The 15,760-nt window shown below is 37.4% G+C and overlaps 1 protein-coding gene across 10 annotated transcripts in view; it reads right to left on the bottom strand.

Annotated features, from left to right (window-relative positions):
* The window catches only part of arhgef9b (Cdc42 guanine nucleotide exchange factor (GEF) 9b), a 54,464-nt gene that overhangs the window by 38,140 nt on the left and 564 nt on the right, over positions 1-15,760 (bottom strand). For 9 of the 10 annotated variants that reach the window (XR_011977933.1, XM_072664212.1, XM_072664214.1 and 6 more), the window contains exons 2-5: positions 13,017-14,608; positions 12,051-12,371; positions 10,146-10,272; positions 8,403-8,509 (exon numbers count right to left, since the gene is read on the bottom strand). Coding sequence is in view for 9 of the 10 variants with exons in the window: in XM_072664212.1 (XP_072520313.1) it covers positions 8,403-8,509; positions 10,146-10,272; positions 12,051-12,371; positions 13,017-14,543 (2,082 nt within the window). In the remaining variant the exon portion in view is untranslated. The remainder of the gene's footprint in view (positions 1-8,402; positions 8,510-10,145; positions 10,273-12,050; positions 12,372-13,016; positions 14,609-15,760) is intronic. The other variant, XM_072664217.1, reaches the window with a different exon arrangement.

Here is a 15,760-nt window from a genome sequence, read left to right as displayed (position 1 = left end):
CTCAGACGCCAGCAAGGTGGAGGTGGGATATTGGTATGGGCTGGTATCATCAAAGATGAACTTGTGGGAGCTTTTCGGGTTGAGGATGGAGTGAAGCTCAACTCCCAGACCTAATACCAGTTTCTGGAAGACACCTTCTTCAAGCAGTGGTATAGAAAGAAGTCGGTATTATTCAAGAAAAACATGGTTTTCATGCAGGACAATGCTCCATCACATGCATCCAAATACTCCACAGCGTGGCTGGCCAGTAAGGGTCTAAAAGAAGAAAAAATTATGACATGGCCCCCTTGTTCACCTGATCTGAACCCCATAGAGAGCCTGTGGTCCCTCATAAAATGTGAGATCTACAGGGAGGAAAAACAGTACACCTCTCTGAACAGTGTCTGGGAGGCTGTGGTGTCTGCTGCACGCAATGTTGATCGTAAACAGATCAAGCAACTGACAGAATCTATGGATGGAAGGCTTTTGAGTGTCATTGTAAAGAAAGGTGGCTATATTGGTCAGTGATTTGTTTTTGGTTTTGTTTTTGAATGTCAGAAATGTTTATTTCTAAATTGTGTGTTATATTGGTTTACCTGGTGAAAATAAACAAGTGAGATGGGTATATATTATGTTTATATTATTTTATTATGGGTATATATTTGTTTTTTATTAAGTTGCCTAATAATTCTGCACAGTAATAGTTACCTGCACAAACAGATATCCTCCTAAGATAGCCAAACCTAAAAAAAAAACCCACTCCAACTTCCAAAAATATTAAGCTTTGATATTTATGAGTCTTTTGGGTTGATTGAGAACATAGTTGTTGTTCAATAATAAAAAGAATCCTCTCAAATACAACTTGCCTAATAATTCTGCACACACTGTAGTGCAAACACAAACATTTGCCTTGTTGTTCCAAAACTTCTGAGAAGACTGTAAGATTACAAACAAATTCCAACCTCACAAACAATCCTTCATATAACAGCTTCCATGTTTTATATGGAAGATCATCTACAATATAGGGTGTAAAACTATTACTATACATTTTTAGTAAATTATGAATACATAAATGGCTAATTAAAATAATAACTGCTGTTCTACATGTGTCAACTCAGCACAATTCTAGATTAAGATTACCCTTTTCTTGAGAATCCCCAGTGAGATTCTTTTTTCATTCTCATTCTTTAAGCTCTTGAAAGACTGGCAAAGTACTTGCTCACACTATTTATTTAAAGCACTGGATAGATACTGGATAGACTATACATGATCCATTAATGCGAGTGTATTTTTCCATTTCTCTGCAAGAAAATGGAGCTTATGTAGCACCTTGGGACAATGTGTCTCTAGTGCAAAGATTGGGGAGCCAAGAGGTCAGTGTGTTAGTGAAAACGTAGCACAATGCAGCAAAAGATGGCAAATTGTGGGCATCATTTTAGAAACAAGTCAAACAATGACACAGTGTCAATTAGGCACTGGTTGTAGTACTCTGGTACCAGCAAATTATATTTGCAAACTGCCAAGGAACCAAGTCATTTGCTTGATAAAGCAGTCACAATGGAGATCACCTAGCCTGTAGCTGCCTGCGCTTTAAAAAGGGAACTGTAAATTTTACTAGCAGAGAGATTGCCTTACACCTGAGAAAATTCAGTGTAGACATGGATACTGTATCTTAATGCTTCAATAAGCTGGTGTAGTATTACTCTGTTAAACATGCTGTTCCAAAGAAGTTAACTTAATGTATAATTTTATATAATGTATAAAAGTCTTTGGCAATACACTGATGGTATTTGGCTTTGTCTTCCTAGAATTGTAAATGATTTCAAATCTCCCCTAGATAACTCGAACATGTGCCTGTCCACACTGGTCAAATTGAAAAGTAAAGGTGAGCTATTACTGTTAGGTCCAAGTTTGAACCACCAACACCAACCAAAACTCAAACTCGAAAAACAGACTACAATAATGCTAATGCAATAATGCTAGTTTCTTCTTGCTCCCCTATGTACTGTAGCTAGTGCCACGCTAATGGTAATTCATTAGAACAATACATCCTAAAAGCCTAGAGTGATTTTTCTTTCTTTAGCAAAACTGGTCCCACCAGTTGCTTTGTATACCAACTGTCCACTTAGTAATACTGCAGACAAGAGAAATGTAAGCTGTTAAAAATATGCTTGCTTATTATTTATTCTTGCTTTGTGGTACTTTGGCCATTTACCCCTAGCTAACGCTAGCAGCTGGGGTAATATATTAGATGTAATTGTCTAGAAAATTATTGCAGATATTGTTGAAGAATCGACAATAACATTAACACTATTCATTGTTTATATACCAGTAATATAAGCTTTATCTTATCAACACATGAATAACGTGAGAGTAAAAGGAGAGAATGGGTGTTGATGTTTCCACATTTATTGCTCTTGGTCACTGTTACAATTGTTTGGGTAACTCCAGCAACATTATCTTTTTAAGGAATAGACCTGCCATTCTGAAAAAAATTATGGAAGCAAGCATGATTTTACTGAATCAAAGTGAAATACAAATTTATTTTTTGGTGCCTATTAATAATTTAAGCCTTCTCTGAAGGCCTGAGGGTTCACCATCACTGAATAAAAAAGTATGATGCTGCTTTTATTGTTGGATGCACAACAAAAGAGTGAGCATGTATGCAAAATGTGTTGATATAGATTTTTTGGTTTGAATGACAAATGAAGACAAGTATGAAATATATTCATATTCATACATTTCAATGCTCAAACAATTTGTGTCAAAAAAATAAGTCTGAATTTTCTTTTTTGTTCATGTTATTTACAAATAAAACCGAAAACTGCATTGAAAAGTCATATTATGAAAGATAAGGAGTAGATTCAAAAACAGAAAGAGCTGCATTAACATTAAAGGATTAAAGCTATCTGGATACTACAAGGTGTAGCAGAAGCAGAAGGCATCTAAAAGTGCAGACACACTGCCAATCCCCTCCTTTTGTTCCTAAATAGCTCACTTGTCAGTTAAGTAAGCAAGGGAAAGTCTCTGAGCAATGTCAGTGGTAGTGATAATGAACACATGTTTACTGCAATTCCATAAATATAGCCTGCAACACTGTAAGACAACTCCCCTGACCCAGAAGAGAAATCACCTGTCAAGCCTAACACTATGAAAATGCACTTTGCTACTCATAACAGTGTTTATGATACAGCATGTTGTTTCTAGAGATACTGAGAGAGTGAGGAATACATCAAATAAAAAGGCCCCTTTAAACAACCCATCGACTCTGAGGTATGAATAAAACATGCTGGTTATCCCTCAACAAAATTGGTTTAGAGCAGTCTTTTCTATGCCAGCAAATGAAGAGGTGCACAGTTGGAATTACGTTGTCAATGTGCACCCTTCATGTTACACAGCTATAATGAGACGTCTGTTGTTTAATATGCTTTACGCATAGGATGAAGATCATTACACAAGTGTGCCAGTTTGACAATGCCAACCTCTTGAACCCCTTTTATTCACCCAGTTTGTTTTAAGTCTACGATGCTTTCTAGTTTTTTAATGGAAATTGGAGAGTTTAGCCAGAACCCCACTTGGATTGCTTACTTTGGGATTATAGATAATCTTGCTAGTTTTTTTAATTGCTGTCATCCAAAGAGTTCATGCAAAGAGCATTTAACACCGCAAAGATCACACACCTAAATAACTTGTAAAATTGTCTTTTGTCTGATAGTGATGGCCAACTAAGTTGCATGCAATATTTTGGATGCTGGCTGGTGGTCTCTTATGTTCATGTACTGATAAAATTACTGTTTCTTTCACTTTTAGTGTCAATGGATGACTAGTTAACTCTAATAAGCTGACTGTAGTCTCATATTTGAGTCTGTCTTTGGTGTCTCATCGGGCCAACTGAGAGTTGCAGAGCCTGCCACCACATGTTCAATGTGTGTAAATAATAGCAGGAACCAGTCATCATTTTCTTGTAACTGGAGCACTCTGTCTTGTAACTGCAGCACTCTGTTAAAACACCAATGGCTGAAACACTTTTTGTAAAAAGCTCACAAGTATCTATATAAACTATACTGTATATATTTGTTTATAGTTTTATGTAAAGCCTAAAATTACAATTCAAAGAATCGATGTTCTTTGAATTAGGAGAAAACATTTTGTAAATATGGAATCTTCCCATCATATAAATATGGAAATTCACATAATTCCTTCCATGCCTGTTTAAGTATTCCTTACTCTGGCTGGCTCAAATATCAGCTAAGGTGTTAACAGATCATTACAAGACATTACAGTACATAGCATGATGTTCAGACATTCATTTGCTTCGTCAGGCTAATATATGATCATTTAAAGATTATGATAATACGTTACGCATCCATCATCAGCACAGCTGCAGTAAATCTGCATCACAATCTCAGTTAACCTCATTAACTGTTTATTTCCATGAAATCATACCCACAGCTGCCCCTAGCCACCCACAAGCATTGAAATGATAGGGCTTCAGTGGTGTTCTAATGGAGTACAAAAGGGGGATACTAAGGATTCTAAAATCTAAAGCAGCATATGAACCATTCATTTGAATAAAGAAGTTATAGGGTCATCTTGCCGGTGTACAATTAGAGACCATTAACAGTGTAATCATACACATATTTTAAGATGAGACCTTCCCATACTACGTTTAGAATTAAATTACATTATCAATATATATCAATCATTTTTTTTACAGCACACTAATTATTTACTATGCTGAATAAAAAAATAGAACAAAGATAGTAGAAAGTAGCATGTTCTTAAAATACTGATCTCACAAAACACTACAACAATACATATACATATACAAAATACAACAAATTGAAGATGCTCGAATAATCTCTTCAAATGCTCTCTCGTTTGCTGTTTCGCACAAAAAGAAGAACATTTGTATTTTTCAGAAGAAAGCAGCATCAAAATAAAACAAATCTTGACAGCGTGCTCATTCTATATATGGGTTGGTAATCTGTGAAATCACTCAAAGTAAAAGGCTAAAACACAACTTGAACATGACCAAATTTTGTTCGCCAGTAAGGGCTGTCAGTCATGCATGTTTCTTAGAATATGAAGACTACACCCAGTGTTTTACTAAAAGTGAACAGCGATTATACATTTGTGTTCCTCATTGGCTGGATACATGAGGATGCATTCAATTAACAACTGCATTTGTTCTGGTAATAGATCAAGGCATATATGGAATGAACTGAATTGAACAGAAAGCTTTTTAGCAAAGCAACACAAGCAGAAAGGGCTAAAACGAGTGCAGTACAATATGCTTGTCTAATCTGTGTGGCAGAATGATGCCTGCAGGACTGAGAGAAACCATTATGACTTACTTCCTTCTGGACTGAAGAATCCACTTAAATTTGAAAAGTGTGGAGGGACTCTGACTTTCCAGGTGGGCAGAAGCTCAACATCTGGGCCAAGTATGATTACAGTGGCACATACGTGGAGAAAGGCCAGTTATACACATTCTGATTCACTCTCTACTTCCCCACATGCTTAGTCTCGATGACTCATCTGTTAATATGTGGTGTTGCGTAATGTGATTAGTGCAAAAACAACTTTTAATGTTTGCCCTCAATTTAAGAAATGGCATTCTGTTCCACCAGTGCAAGCAAGGCAATCCTATTTATACACATAAGACAAAGTTGACAGGAAGGCCACAGCCTGCTTCAACGGAAAACTAATGTTCACAGCAACCTTATCGTTAGTTTAATTAACACTACAGTGCTTCTTTACAGCCTCAGGCTAAGTACGTAATGTGGTTTTGTGAGAGACAAAAAGAGCAAAGAATCAAAAAGTACTGTCCACTCTCCCCACAACAGAACATTTTTACATGAAAATGCTTACTTCTACTATGACGACGGCAATATCTCTATAAATATATAAGTGCATCTCAAAAAATTACATCAAGAAAACATTTACTTTTGTTAATAATTTAATTTAAAAAGGTAAAGTGATATATATATATATATATATATATTGTAATCATAAAGTGACATATTTTAAGCCTTTGTCAGTATGGCTTATAGCCCATGAAAATCAGAAATCCCTTATCACAAATTGTTAGTGATGTGTTACTGGTCTGTACTGTTTGCATGATATCTGACTTTACTTTTGATTTCCCTCATTTGAATGTGTCATTAGTAATTGATAAGCCAAAAAAATATTTTTTTACAGTCTTACAGTATTTTGCTTAGTAAAAACTCTAAACATTATAATTGCTGTTGAAACCACTGAGGGATTTCAAAGCACATTGATTTCAACACTGAGTATCTTTACCACAGCTTCCATTGAGGTTTATTTGTTACATTTTACCAAGAATATCTCAATTGTGTTCAGTCCATTTTAGCCATTAAACAGGTGACCACTTTCTTACTGTTTCACTGTTTGTTTGTTTTTTAAACCCTGCTTACTTAATCAGTACATTATTCAATTAGTACAATATTCATGGCCTATATTCCGCTGCTAGTGCATACTTTGCTCCATTCACATTTTCATTGTCAGTACTCCCGGCCGAGCCTGGCCAAAAGCTTTGATTTACATGCGCACATGCACTCACAATCTTGTGCCCACACATTTTCTGTATTTAACTCTCTCTCAGGCTCTCACTGCTCTCATTCGCAGACAAAAGGGGCTTTCCAAAGATAGAATTGGTAAGAAAACAAGCACCTGTGAATATCATAGCAACAGAGCCTCCTGATGAGCCAGTAATAACCCACCTCATAACTCATACTCAGCTTCACAATCAGGTGACTGTGTGGCAATGCCAGAGAAGAAAAGAAAGATTATTAGGAAATGCTGTGTTTGAAGTACATCATCACATATGGCATACACGCCTACAGGCCATGCGACAGACACTAACTCATTTTAAATTAGACTGTTCTCCTTAATTTTCAGGCTAAATAATTAACTATATTCTACAGAGCAACATTAAGCTCTTGAGCTTTGTCCTTTTGGAGCTTAAAATTACATAATGCATGTTTAATTTCATGTTTAATAAAAATCGAAGAGCAAAATAAAATATTTACTAAATAAAAAAGAAAGGACAAATAATCCTATATATTATCAAAACGTCATGAAGATAGTGTAATTAAAGCACTACTGGCAGAGTAATTAAAGCACTACTGGTAAATGTTTGTTTAATGTATTATGTTGGAATGCTTGATATATGAATGACATAACTACAATTAGTGTTTTTTCTTGCAAAACAGATTCATCTTATTTAATTTATAATTCATTACAAAGCGGAATGAGCCCAGTATATTATGATATACACTCGCTGAGCACTTTATTATTACACCTACTCATTCATGTAATTATCTAAGAGGCCTGTCTTATGACAGCAGTGAAGTGCAGAAAACCAGGGAGACACACACCAGCAGCTTCAAGTAATGTTCATATCAACCATCAATATGTTGAAAAAATATTTTTAGAGTGGCATGATTGTTGTGCCAGACAAGCTATTTAAAAAAATTCTAGAAATGCTGATGCACTGGAATTTTCATGCAGAACAGACACTAACATTTACTCTAAATATTGTATTAAAGAAAACTCCTGTGGCAGTTCTGTAGACATTAAATGTCTTGTTAATAAAAGAGGTCAATGGAGAATGGCCAAACTGGTTAGAGCTGAAAATAAGCCTACAATAATTCAAATAACCACTCTGTACAATTGTGGTGGGCAGAAAAGCATCCCAGAATGCACAACACATTGACTCTTGAGATGGATGGGCTACAACAACAAAACCATGTCGAGTTCTACTTCTGTAAGTTAAGAACAGAAGGCTGAGTCTGCAGTGTGCAGAGGCTCATCATAATTGGAAGTTGGTCCATTGGAGATTGGTCTGATGAATTCTGATTTCTACTAAAGCACAGAGATTGTAGGGTTCAAATTTAATGCCAAGAGCATGAATCCATAGACCCAACCTGCCTTGTGCTTGAAATTGTAATGGTTTAAGGAATAATTTCCATGACAAACTTTGGACCCATTAATGTCAATCAGTCATTGTTTATTTTCCACGGCCAATTTAAATATTGTTGCTGTCCATATATATACCCTCATGGGCTTTCAGTTCTAGTGGCTACTACCAGCATGACAATGCAAACTTGTTTTAATTAACATAATAATGAGGAGGCCCTATCAAGTATTAGTACTTGGTGAGTTAATTGGGTAATATAATTATGAGAGATTACAATAACCCTACTTTGTGTAACACAATAAAGAAATTCTTTTACAATAAATCTCAAGAGCTCATGGATTTTTGTCTCTCAAAGTCTCTCATTGCAACACTTCCTAATGCTCTGAAAATTAGAGCGAAAGAGTGCACAGCTCAAAGCAAATAAATTAGACACTGACAGTGGTAAGACAGAAAATATAAAGGCTCTCATTTTACTTACCATATTCACTTGTAGAGGTCCAGAACCAGGTCTTAGCAGTTTCTTCCGACTGGATCTGGTGCTACCATTTCGTAGCCGGACAGTGGCTGACTGTGTCACACATCCATCTGTCCAACAAAGAACATGAACGACAAAAACAGGTATAAGTGCGCTTGCTTGTACATTACTATACTGTGCAGATTTAGTGTTATTGTGTTCAGTTTTGAAGGGTTATCACAGCTAATCAAAAATGGTATAGTAATTACGGCACTTTTTAATTTGACTTGAATAGTAGAGCTACTCTTAGACCAAAAATAACTTTTGGCTAGGAATGCTCTAAAGCAAATAGTCTTGCATCATGTGTCAACAATCTTACTACATACTTTTCTATTTTTTATCTATTTTTGTACAAAATATAGATATCCATTACGGTCTACTTCTAAACTTTTAATGGAAGAAAACATAAAAAGGTTTTATTATTTTTGGAACATAATTAACATTTGGTCCAAACAACATTACATTTATGTAAAAATGTAAAGAACAGACTCAAATTGAAATCAAAAAGTAAAAAACTGCAACAAGATATAAAGATTCAGAGCAACAGTGACTATATCTATCTTCTCAGTTGTCCAAGAAGATACTAATGCTCCGCCCTGGTCTCCTGATAATGGGAGGCACCTTAGACACTCAGAACTTTTTAGTTGTTTTAAAATGAAACATGCTGTTTCAAAAAGAACATTTATAACTAAGAATGAAGTGGTTTCACCAAATCTGTAGATACAGGAGGCACTAGGTGCTACAGGAGTAGGCTGTTACTTACCTAGTGCGTGATCAAGTCATGTAATAAGTGTGACTGTGAAAACAACTTGAATACTAATATACTTGACGTCTTCTCTTACTGCTGTAGAGCTTTGGTTAATTAGCCTTTACTTGTCATTATGTGCTGTCAGCTGTTATAGTAACTAGGCACTTAAATGTGAGGCTAGAAATCTTGTACTGCATTGCATGTTGTCATTACATAATCTACAGTGAAGCAGTAAGGTTGACTAGTTGGTGACTGTAAGCCTCACAATAAATACTATGATGTCTCTGGGACATAAACTTGCTGTCCACTTGTAGGTCTGAAATAGTAATTATAGTAATAAACTTTACTCAAGAGCATTAACATGTTGTAAACAAAAATACTTACTAATACAAGTACAAGAATACTTACTAATGCTGGGAATATTTATTCATTCAACATCTCAAACAACAATATTTATATTGTTTAAAACTTCTCATTGTTTTTATTTATTTAGCTTGTACATACTGCTTTCAGATATTATTCTTATGTTTTGGTGTGTGAGTGTTTGTGTGTGTGCATCATGCCAAATCCTTATCATTTTTGCTCACTTTTGTTTTGCTCTATTATGCAATTATTATATTGTTCTATATTATGTAATTATAATTTACACAAACATTTTATTGGATAGTAAGTTATGCAATTCACTGCATTTGGAAAAAATATTGAGGTGGGTATTTCTGGATGAGAAACAAAACTCTATTCACAACAATAACTTTCTATTAAATTAAATAAAATACTAAAATATCACCTCTTCTACTTAAAAGCACATATATGGCATTATATTGATAACTGTGTATATAAACTGTCCATGAGTAATAATATATATAACATTTTATATTCATATACAAAATATTAAGGAAATTTTGTTTTCTTATGCGATAACCATAACTTTAAAACATACATCAGGTATAACACTGTACCTGGTTGGGCGAACAGCTCCGACACTCCAGGCAGGGAGGTTTGGGGAAGAGGCAGTGAACGGCACCTCTGGAGCACCACCTTAAAAGGAGGGTCTTGGGGTGACACACCAAGAGGGCGAGAAAGGGCCTGAAATGCACTAGATAGAGTAAGATGGTGTCCACTGGCCACCATGCAGTTCCCTTTTTTTATTACAAATATGTGTGGTATAGCTAACTCTACAGTGGTCATATGAATCATTTAAGTTTCTGAATCATTTCCAAGTGAGTAGATGAATCGAAGCAGGTAATGACTCAATGGGAGGCAAGTGAAATGGCCAGTGGGAGTGCACAAGCATAAAAAGTAGCATCTGAAAATACAAGCGGCTGAGGATTAAACAGGGCCACAGCATGCAGTACTTTGTTGAGCGTTCATAAATGGTAAAATGATGTGAGCTTATCAATCAGAAAATGCAAGCATGCACGCATGATTCATTTTTAAGCTGTTAGTGGTATGCTTGCAAGGGTGTGTGGGTCAAGCCTCACCAGTAATACATTTTTCTCAGCAGAGTATCTGAATCCTAATGACAAACATTAAAGAGAAGTTGCATAATGGCAACACATTTATGATTTTCTGTAAGCAGCATCACTTGAATTGTGGGGAAGCTCAGGCAGCTAAAAATAGCACTTCTCTGGAGGATCCTCTGCTGAGTTTCATCCTTATTAATGCTGCTTGTGATTTTAGACGATTTAAAGGGCCCATATCAGGGAGGAAAAAATACATTTTCTTTTTGTATATGGATTAGATAGTACAAACAGCCATTTAGGGTTAGAGTGCCTTTTTAATAAGGCAAAAAACTGGGATAATTTACACATCAGCCTTAAAGCAACATTATGTAGCATTTTTATTTAAATTATTTTGATGCTTCATTGACTTGTGGAAGAATTGTGACTTCCATAACCCTGCATAGCCTGAGTCATTTGTGTAAAATCATGTTATATTATTCTCAGTCCACATGGCTTTTTTCTTTCAGATGGTAGTTCTGTATCTCTTAGCTTGTCCAGAAATGCATGTGTAAAACCGTACTGTAAACAGTTCTCCATTTTGGTTCACCAAAACTTCTAAGAAACTTCTTGTGTTGAATTTTGTAATCAGTAGGAACGGAGTTGTATATCTCCAACAATCAGCACTTCCTATATGTTGTATCAGACTGTGCAGACTGTGTAAATTGAGACCGAGTACAGGCCGCGTCATAGATTGCACAGCCAGAGCAGCGGCGCTATTGGTCACGGATTTATGCGACTGGAAGTCATGTATTCAAAATTCTCCTATCGCTGCAAATCTCATTGATATGAATTTTGGGTGCAAAAACCCAGTGTGACCAGGGCTTAAAGCATTTCCTTTAGGGGTGGCCCAAAGTGCAAACTACACTTTCTGACCATAGGTGGAGCCCAGGAGCTAGAATACCTATGCTTGCATAATGCTGCTTTAAAGGCCCAATAACACTCTAATTATATGGAATAAAGAAAAGTAAAAAGAAAATGAACATATGGCCACTTTAAAATCTGTATAGTGTACACTACATTACTAGTTTCTAATATCTCACTGTTACACTGTGTTGAACTGAAAGGATTAACATGTTAGCATTTTTAGACCTGACATGGTTGTTTCTTTAATGAACGAACGCCTTCAATATTAATACTGGCCGTTAAATTAACATTAGGCTCATTTTTCTGTCACTGTTTAACAAGTAATTAAACAAACAAATTCATATTTGTTAATACTGGGTTTACTTTCACTAACCCATGTCAGTTGAGGACTAATTATCTGTGCTTTGGAACAATTTGAAGGTATTTTCCTCATAAACCAACAAAAATGCTAACAATTCATCCATTCTTATAAACTACCTGAGTAGATCTATTGCTTACTCGCTGCGGTTCCATTGGTTTGGGCCGGACGAGTGCTTGTCCCTCTATGACAGACTGTGGCCTCCTGAGAGGACGAGGCCTCCTTGGAACCAGTGGCTGAGGCATGCTGGAACAGCCTTGCCACTCCCACAGATGGCACTGCTCCTCATTTCCAGAGGATAGAACCCCCTCCTTTATGGTGGGACACTGCACACTCGGCCCAGCCATACACACCGAAGCAGGTCGCAGCCGGGGTCTTTTTGGAGGGGGTACCCTCAATACTCCAGATGTTTTGAAGCATCTTGGGCTTCCCTCGCCCATGAGACAGACACCTGCTGAGGCCTAATTTTAGGCATGTAGTTATGGGGAAGAGAACATTTTGAGTGACCTGAATGTAAAGGTACAGGCAAGTGTAACTTTCAGAAAAGCCTGCTTCCTCAGTACTGCAGGGGGGAAATCTTAAAGCAAATCATACTGCAGCATATCAACTTATTTTACAGGGCTTATAGTCTTGAATGAAACTTCAAAGAGACACCCCAGCTCTAACTTGAAAGACAAAACGGCTGCTGATGATGCTTACCTCGAAATGCACCGTGACTCATTTACTCCATCAGCCTAGGTAATTGAGCTCTACAAGCTATTTCATAAACAGCTATTGGAAATAACATATTTCCCTTGTGAGTTGCTGATTTCTAGTTAGGGAGATTAAACAGGGCTTTGGGCTGTTGTTGTCTTAATCGCTCTACCTCTGATGTCCAATAGATGGAGCTAAAAGAAATTCATATATAAACAGTAAGCAATGTTTTACCCCTTGTCACTGTTTTGATTGAGCCAAAACAGAATTTTTGTGTAACTGTTAAATGGTTAGTCATGGAATGAAATGCTATGGCACTGTTATATGACATGATATGACGAATAAACAATGCTGGACATTGAAAAACACTGTTGTTAGCAATTATAGGTTGGAAAAGGCTAAACATTTCTTACCTTAAATATTTCATCTGGGCAGTCTGGAACTATCTCCCTACTGCTGTAAGTATCTCTTTTTTCACAAGGTCCTTGACTACCCAGGTCTTTCATTCTGCCTGTGGTGGTGGAAGCCTCAAATCCAACTTCTGTCTGCTCATGAGGCCTTTCCCCCTGCTCCAGGAGGTCAAACTGGAGCTCAGGCTCAGACAGGGAACTCCCCTCTGGGCCATCACTTCTCTGGTGGTTCTCAATAGTTGCCAGAGAGGTGTGAGTGGAGGTGAGTTGAGATTCTGTCCCATCTGAGACGCTTCCCTGGAATCCGTTGGCGCTTGATGTGTCTGGACACGCTTTCCAGGATTTTAGCACCACACGAGGAGATCTACTTACAGCTTCAACAGATGAAATCACCTCACACCCATCAGAGGAGACTGCTGAGGCTTCAGCCTTGTCATCACTCTTTAACGTCACAGATACAGTGTGAAGAAATTCTCCAATTCTCTGTGTCCTCGGCGAGCCAACAGGTGAACGTTCTCCTTCAGGAGGCGAGAAGGACCTGGATGAGTTCCTCCATTTCCGGGCAGTCTCAGCCACACTGTTAAAAAACCTAAACAGACCTCCAAAATGGCCACCCTTAACTTCCGGACCTGTTTGTTTAGGGGCGCGATTAAAGTCTTTAATACATTCTAAGTCAGCAGAGCCGTAGTCAGAGTCGATTGTTTTGTCCAGTGTGTGCATGGAGTCAAAACTCTTTTCAAACAAAGTCGAATTTCCCTTTCCTATGAAGGAAATTCTCCTTAAGTAATTCCAAACATCTCCCCCCTTTGAACGTCTTCCTCCAAGAGGTACCTTGGGGCTGTCCTTCATGTGACGTTCCTCATGCTCCGTCACAGATGAGTTGTTGCAGTTGGAAAAGTTGGAATGGGCTTTTTTTGTATATGTGACTCTTTCTGCAGTCTTACAGCCATTCTGGTGGCTCGGTAACTGCTGATCATTCTCAAGTGTGGCAGAAAGGTCTATATCCTCAAAGGAGCAGTCAAACTCTGTGGTGTAGCCTGCGTACGAATGTCTCTTGCTTTTATTCCTGAGTATGTTCCTCTGAGAGTGTAGCAAAGCAGGAGAGTCCCTACTGTCTTCATTTGTCTCATCTTTAAGCCCACTGTGGAACCTAGCACTGGAGAGCTTGCCAACTTTCCCTCTGAAAACAGAGGGAGACTTCAGCTTTTTGAAGCCCCTTACCTTGTCAGCAAACGACAGCTTGGGAATGGCTGCTTCCCCCGGAAGGATCATAGAGTGAGGCCGCCTCTCGTTCTCAGAGGCAACCCTGCGGCGGTTAAGGATCCTCCAGATGCCTGCGTTCTTGGGCCCTCGGCTAGGCTCCTGCTTCTCTCTGATGGGTGTCTGACAGGAAGAGGTATCCTCAAGCTTGGATTCACGGATTCGCACGATCCCGGTTTCGCTCTCCATGTCCAGGGACACGTTGAAGACTTTGTTGACGTAGCCATTGGAATCGCTACATTCAGACACTGAGTTGGCTACGTTGTCCATCCTCTCACATTGTTAGATATGATGTCAGCTTTCAACTTTAGGTAGCACCATTGTGACCTGAATATCTAAGAGACAGATGAACACAATAAAATAATGAGTAAAATAGCCTAATGAAAGAAAAGATCTAAGGCTGCAAGGGAGATGCATGGCTACTTTATTATGACCCAGGATGAACTAATTTTCATGGTATTATAAAAAAAATATGACAAATATGAAAATTCCTTTGCTAGTAGGTCACTATTATTGCTGATGTGAGGTCATATGATTGCACTGGACTGGAAAAAAGACAATAAAGAAAAAAATCTCTTGGGTAATGTCCTGCTCTAGCAGGGCTGGAAAAGCGGAATGATATATTTAATGTAAACTAGATATTAGCTTGCCATTCCTCGCTCAATGGACAAGAGAGAAAACTACCACACGATGCGCCAATAAAAATCTCAACCTATTAGTAGAGATTTTGTCTCTTTTTATTTGCTAAACTAAGCTTTCTGGGTGGTCTAAACAGCATCTTTTAATACTAAACCATAAAACAACATAATAAGGCTTGTCTTAATGTCTTAAAAGTCAGAGATCAGAGATCACTCTAATTTATTGAAACAATAGTCAATATGGATATCACATTGCTAATATCCATATATAGCCATATAAACACAGCCTTTTAAAATTGAAAAAAGTATTTCCATGCAGTCCAAATCTCTACTCTAAAGTGGTCATCCTCTATTTATATTTACTTCATCGTTCATCCAAGCGTCTTCTTTTAAGCAACATTGAAAAACTTAACACTGAAACATTGAACAAGAGTGCTCTGCACTATACAATAAGTATAAAGTCCCAAAGGCTGTAATTGTACCCGGAAAAGACGGGTCAAATTGGTTTGGTGTTTCGTGAAAAAGGTTTCGTGAAACCTGAGTGAAAGTTATGCAATGTCTGCTTCAGCAAAACAGAGGCATTTTATACATCCTAGCACACTTTCATTACCCTGTTTATTCTATTTTATATACTATTTTCATTATATAATATTTAGTTGTTTTTAGTCATGACAATGTGCTATACAAAATAGTTTTTATTTCTCTATATCATCCTCGCAGCAAATTCCCCGTGTCGAATGAGCTTTAACAGTACATATCTGAACTTAAACGAACCCTGTAAGCGTTAAGTCAACACTTGGGAATTTGCTGTGAATAACGACAGCACAATTTCCTCCACAAAATTGCACT

Source organism: Salminus brasiliensis, chromosome 19 (assembly GCF_030463535.1).
Source record: "Salminus brasiliensis chromosome 19, fSalBra1.hap2, whole genome shotgun sequence".
Taxonomy (NCBI): domain Eukaryota; kingdom Metazoa; phylum Chordata; class Actinopteri; order Characiformes; family Bryconidae; genus Salminus; species Salminus brasiliensis.
This window is presented reverse-complemented; position numbering and strand designations above follow the sequence as displayed.